The following is a 5,992-nucleotide window of genomic DNA, read 5'->3' as shown; positions in this document are numbered from 1 at the left end:
AGGTCTCACCAAGTTGCCCAGGCGGGTCTCGAACTCGCGGGCTCAGGCAATCCACTCACCTCAGCCTCCCAAGGCGTGGGATTACAGCCTGAGCCACCGAGCTGGCCTCTATTGTTGTTACTTAATATGTATTAATAGCTATTAAGATCTTTCATTGGTAAACTCAATCTTCACGTCAACAATGTGAAGGCAGAGTAACTTGTAACTCTCCTCATTTTACTGACCTGAAATACAAGTTCAGAGAGGTCAAGTGAATGTCCCAAGATCACATATCTAATAAAATTGTAGATCTGGAACAAGAAACTGTACTTCTGGACTCCAAGTTTGTGGCTATCCAATTATATCATTGCTGCCTCCACACATCCCCTTAAGAACCAAAGTAATCTTGATCTCACCTTGAAGTTCAAAGCATTTTTGTTTACTTGCTCTAGCTAGCTCCTGGGCTTCGATCAATTCCTTGCGAAGATGCTGAATTTCTTGTTTTGCCTCAATTTCTGACTGTGTACCCTGTAAGTCATCTGACAAAAACACGTTTATTTTAAAAGCAAGAGTTAATATCACACTAAAATCTCTACAAAGACTGAAAATCTGTTTCATGTTTAGACATGCATAGTTAAACGACATAAAACAAATGAGTTAAATAAAACTTAGAAGCAAATGATGGTAACATTTTAGTCATTTTACTGGATTAAGAACACAAATACAGTTAAGTATATATATTAGTAATTAATGGTAATGGTATTATAAAATATATGTGAACATATATTAAATTATATATTTTACTCATAAAATATATATTAACATATATTGAATTATATATTTTACAATACAAGCATCAAAATAAATAAGGACAGTGACAGATTACAACTCATTGTTTATGTAAGACTTGAAATTCAGTGAGATGGGCAGAGTTATTCTTCTTTATCAATTTTGAAATTTCTTGATAACAAGCAGAAAATTTTCACTTGGAATTTAACTGGAAATGGAAAAACAGAAAGAAACTCTCCTTCGAGAAAAGCATGAATACCCCAGTTATGAAACACAAGATAAAAACTAGGATGAAAGTTGTACTGCACCCACTTTTTTATTTCCACCTCCCCAACACCACACATAAAACAAATATTTGCTGAATTACTAAATGATGTAACCAAAGTGACTTTGCTGAAATAAATTAAATCCAGCTTTACATCTCAAATATGCCCATTCCTCTAACCTCCTTCCTCTCTAGTCACTCTGTTTATCTTTCATTGTATTAAAACATTCTGCTACTGGACACTGTCCAGTATAAACATAGCATCAGGTAAGCCATATATTTTCTTTTTTTGGAGTCGTAGTCTAACTCTGTCACCCAGGCTGGAGGGCAGTGGCAAGGTCACGGCCACCACAGTCTCGACCTGCTGGGCTCAGGCGATCCTTCTGCCTTAGCCTTCCAAATAGCTGGAACTACAGGCGCGTGCTACCACACCTGGCTAATTTTTCTTGATTTATTGTAGAGATGAGGTCTTGCCAAGTTGCCCAGGCTAGTCTCGAACCTGTGGGCTCAGGCAATCCTCTCACCTTGGCCTCCCAAAGTGCTGAGATTATAGGTGTGAGCCACTGTGCCGGCCATATTCTTCTATTGCATTCAAGTATTACTTTGGTTTACAAGTACCTCAGCATAACAACTACAATCCATCAGAAAAACAGAGCTAAGAATACTTTTTCATACAATTATAATAGGTCTTGGACATTACATACACATATTTCCATACTCATAGATTATATCCTATTTTTTCCTGTCAACACATTTGATTCTAGTTTATCTACTCTAGTAGATAACAACTCTTCTGTCAAAAGGTCTTTTGGTGAGTGTGGGGAGAGAAAGAGACCTTCCAGTGGCAGAGATACTGCTACATCAGCTGGAAAACTTTTCTCACAACTCTTTCAAAACTAACTACTGAAGTGTGCAAAGGTCCTGGCCCTTATTTCTGGATTTGTCATTATATAGGATAATGTTCTTATTTTTAGGAGTATTTAGGAAAGAAGTATCATAATGCCTATATCGTACTTTCAAGTAATTTGACAAAAAACATTTACGTAAAATCCTTGAGTAGATGTCTTCCTAGTTCTGTTAGAGGTTTTCAACCTTAGCACTATTGATATTTTGGGCTGAATAATTATTTGTTTTGGGGACAGTCATGTGCTTTGTAGAATGTTTAGTTGTTTTCCTGGTCTCTACCCACTAGATGCCCCTTCATGCCCCACTAAGTCATAACAACCAAAAATGTCTCTGGATATTGCCAAATGTCCCTTAGGAGGTAAAATGCCCATGTTGAATACTATTGCTCTATGTTAATAATTTAATAACCAAGGAAAAAATATTTACACATAGGCTTCCTTTCCAAAGAAGCTTTTGCTACTAATTCTGAAACTACTTTCTGTGTATTCTAAAAATGATCAAATAAATATATTGTAGATAAATAGAGTCAGTTTTCTAACTGTTGAAGAAGAGAGTTATAGATACAGAAACAGAAAAAGATAAAATTAGCCTGGGCTTGGTGGCTCACGCCTGTAATTTCAACACTTTGGGAGGTGGAGGTGAACCAGGTTGGGCAACTTGGTGAGACCGCATCTCTACAACAAATTTTTAAAAATTTGCCAGGTGTGGTGATGCGCACCTGTGGTTCCAGCTACTTGGACGGCTGAAGCGAAAGGACCGCCTGAACCCAGCAGGTACAGGCTGTGATGGACATGAGCATCCTACTGTACTCCAAAAGACCCCAGAAAAGATAAAATTAATCCTGTGGTGTAGAGTATAAATAAAAGTATGAATTATAAGTTACACTTATATTTTCAGTTATTTATTGAGCTATATGAATTCTAAGTATGGAACTCTAATTACCAATCCTACTGCCATCATCCTAGAACCATCCCAATCATTTCTACCTAAATTCCTGTCATTAACTTATCTTGGCCTCTGCAGTCTGTGCTGCATTGTGATACTAGGGCAATTCTTTTAAATTCTAATAGATTTGAGTATATAGAGAAATAGAGAAATAAATATAGTTATGTAGGAGACTGCATATATATATAATACATGTATGCATGGGTCTGTATATACATATTTCTTTCTTTCTTTTTTTTTTTTTTTTTTTGAGTTGAAGTCTCACTCTGTCACCCAGCCTGGAGTGCAGTGGCATGCTCACAGCCACCGCAGCCTCGACCTGCTGGGCTCAGGTGATCCTTCTGCATCAGTCTTCCAAGTAGCTGGAACTACAGGCATGCACCACCACACCTGGCTAAATTTTTCACTTATTGTAGAGATGAGGTCTTGCCAAGTTGCCTGGGCTGGTCTCAAACCTGTGGGCTCACACGATTCTCTCACCTCAGCCTCCCAAAGTGCTGGGATCATAGGTACCCAGCCTTATACATATTTCTTAAGTCTGTCCACTAGTGGGCCTAGAAGCAATTACAACTTCAGTAGCAATGAGGACACAAGACACTTAGATCTTGGCTTCTAAATACCATTTTCCATTAAAAGGAACTAGGGTGCTTTGGAGAAATGGTTGACTTTAGGGGTAAGGCAGGGAAAGTACAAGATTAACCTAGAATAGTTTTTATGCCAAAACATAAGAAAAGGTTCAAAGAATGATTGGGTTATGTCAAAAAGAAAAAATGGGCTCCCACTGGCCAAACATGGGACAATATAATTCTCAAAATAAATAATAACAGTGACAGATTACATAACTGAATAGTATATGAATCCATACTGATATAAATAAATAAATGAGATAACTCTTTTTTTTTTTTTTTTTGAGTTGGAGTCTTACTCTGTCGCCCAGACTGGAGTGCAGTGGCCGCTCCCGGCCACCGCAGCCTCGACCTGCTGGGCTCCGGCGATCCTTCCGCCTCAGCCTTCCGAGTAGCTGGAATTACAGGCACGCGCTACCATGCCCGGCTGATTTTTTTATTTATTGTAGAGATGAGGTCTCGCCAAGTTGCCTAGGCGGGTCTTGAATGGGCTCAGGCAATCCACTCACCTCAGCCTCCCAAAGGCACGGGATTACAGGCTGAGCCACCGAGCCCGGCTGATAACTCTTACACATAGTCAAAAGCCAGCAAATAAATGTAGAAGGAAAGATAAAATTATGAAGACACTATTTGGTATTATAGTAATTATAGCTCAGGCAAGAATCCTAGTTAAATGCTAAAATTAAGATGCTAAAATTAAGTGGTTAAAAGTTTAAGGGGTGGCTGGGCACGGTGGCTCACCCATAATCCCAGTACACTGGGAGGCTGAGTTGAGAGGATTGCTTGAGCCCATGGGTTCGAGACCAGCCTAGGCAACTTGGCGAGACCTCATCTCCACAATAAATCAGAAAATTAGCCGGGCATGGGGGCGGGTGCCTGTAGTTCCAGCTACTTGGAAGGCTGAGGTGGAAGGATCGTCTGAGCCCAGCAGGTTGAGGCTGCGGTGGCATGAGCATGACTGCCCTCCAGACTGGGCGACAGAGTGAGACTCCGACTCAAAACAAAACAAAACAAGAAATGCATAGCTCCCTTTCCCTTCTTGGCATACTCTTAATTATTTTTAACTACCTCTGTTGTGGATCCCATCCTGCCCCTGGCCAAAAAGTTAGCTATGCTTTCCAAAGTTTCCACCACATCTATTTTTTTTTTTCTTTCTTTCTTTCGTTTTTGAGTAGGAGTCTCACTCTGTTGCCCAGGCTGGAGTATGGTAGTATGCTCACAGCCACCGCAGTTTTGGCATGCTGGGCTCAGGCAATCCTTCTGCCTCAGTTTTTCAAGTAGCTGGAACTATTGGTACGTACCACCACAACCAGCTAATTTTTTTTTTTTTTTTAGTTTGAGTTTGAGTCTCATTCTGTTGCCCAGGCTGGAGTGCAGTAGCATGCTCCTGGCCAACACAGCCTCGACCAGCTAGGCTCAGGTGATCCTTCTGCCTTAGCCTTCCAAGTAGCTGGAACTACAGGAGTGCACTACCATGACCGACTAATTTTTTGATTTATTGTAGAGATGAGGTCTCACCATGTTGCCCAGACTGGTCTCGAATTTGTGGGTTCAGGCAATCCACTCGCCTCAGGCTTCCAAAGTGCTGGGATTGTAGGCTTGAGCCACCATGCTTGACTGCTAATTTTTTGATTTATTGCAGAGACTAGGTCTTATCAAATTGCCCAGGTTGGTCTTGAACCCCTAGACTCAGGCAATCTACTCGCTTCTGCCTCTCAAAGTGCTGGGATTACAGGTGTGAGTCACCACGTCTGTTTTCACTATATCTATTAAAACACAAATCAACACAATCTCTTTCATTCATAAGACTGCAGCCTCATGCATATTTTTTTTTTTTTTTTTTGAGTTGGAGTCTCACTCAGTCACCCAGACTGGAGTGCAGTGGCCGCTCCCGGCCACCGCAGCCTCGACCTGCTGGGCTCCGGCGATCCTTCTACCTCAGCCCTCCAAGTAGCTGGAACTACAGGCGCACGCTACCATGCCCGGCCAATTTTTTGATTTATTGTAGAGATGAGGTCTCGCCAAGTTGCCCAGGCAGGTCTCGAACCCGCGGGCTCAGGCAATTCACTCACCTCAGCCTCCCAAGGCGCGGGATTACAGGCTGAGCCACCGAGTCCGGCTATCATGCATATTTATTGCAGCACTATTCACAATTGCAAAAACATAAAACCAATCGTGCTGCCCAGTGAGACTGGACTGGATAAAAAAAAGTGATACATATACACAATGGAATATTATGCAGTCATAAAGGAACAACTTGGATGGATTTTAGAGTCTATCATACTCAGTGATCTATCACAGAAACAAAGAACAGAGTATCATATGTTCTCACTCATAAGTGGACCTTGAACAATTATCACAATATTTTAAGAAAAGGATTGGAGCCGGGCTCAGTGGCTCAGCCTGTAATCCCAGCGCTTGGGGAGGCTGAGGTGAGTGGATTGCCTGAGCCTGCAGGTTCAAGACCCACCTGGGCAACTTG

General features: G+C 41.3%; 1 protein-coding gene across 5 annotated transcripts in view; it reads right to left on the bottom strand.

Moving 5' to 3' along the window:
• The window catches only part of SLMAP (sarcolemma associated protein), a 163,511-nt gene that overhangs the window by 21,978 nt on the left and 135,541 nt on the right, over positions 1-5,992 (bottom strand). For 4 of the 5 annotated variants that reach the window (XM_008059402.2, XM_021713071.1, XM_021713072.1 and 1 more), the window contains one exon: positions 396-518. The exons of the other annotated variant lie outside the window; for it this stretch is intronic. In XM_008059402.2, the coding sequence (XP_008057593.1) occupies positions 396-518 (123 nt within the window). The remainder of the gene's footprint in view (positions 1-395; positions 519-5,992) is intronic. 5 annotated transcript variants of the gene reach the window in all.

This window comes from Carlito syrichta, unplaced genomic scaffold (assembly GCF_000164805.1).
Source record: "Carlito syrichta isolate Samal-C Ts95f unplaced genomic scaffold, Tarsius_syrichta-2.0.1 Scaffold304026, whole genome shotgun sequence".
Taxonomy (NCBI): Eukaryota; Metazoa; Chordata; class Mammalia; order Primates; family Tarsiidae; genus Carlito; species Carlito syrichta.
The sequence above is the reverse complement of the archived record's forward strand: the minus strand, read 5'-3'. Positions and strand labels throughout refer to the sequence as shown.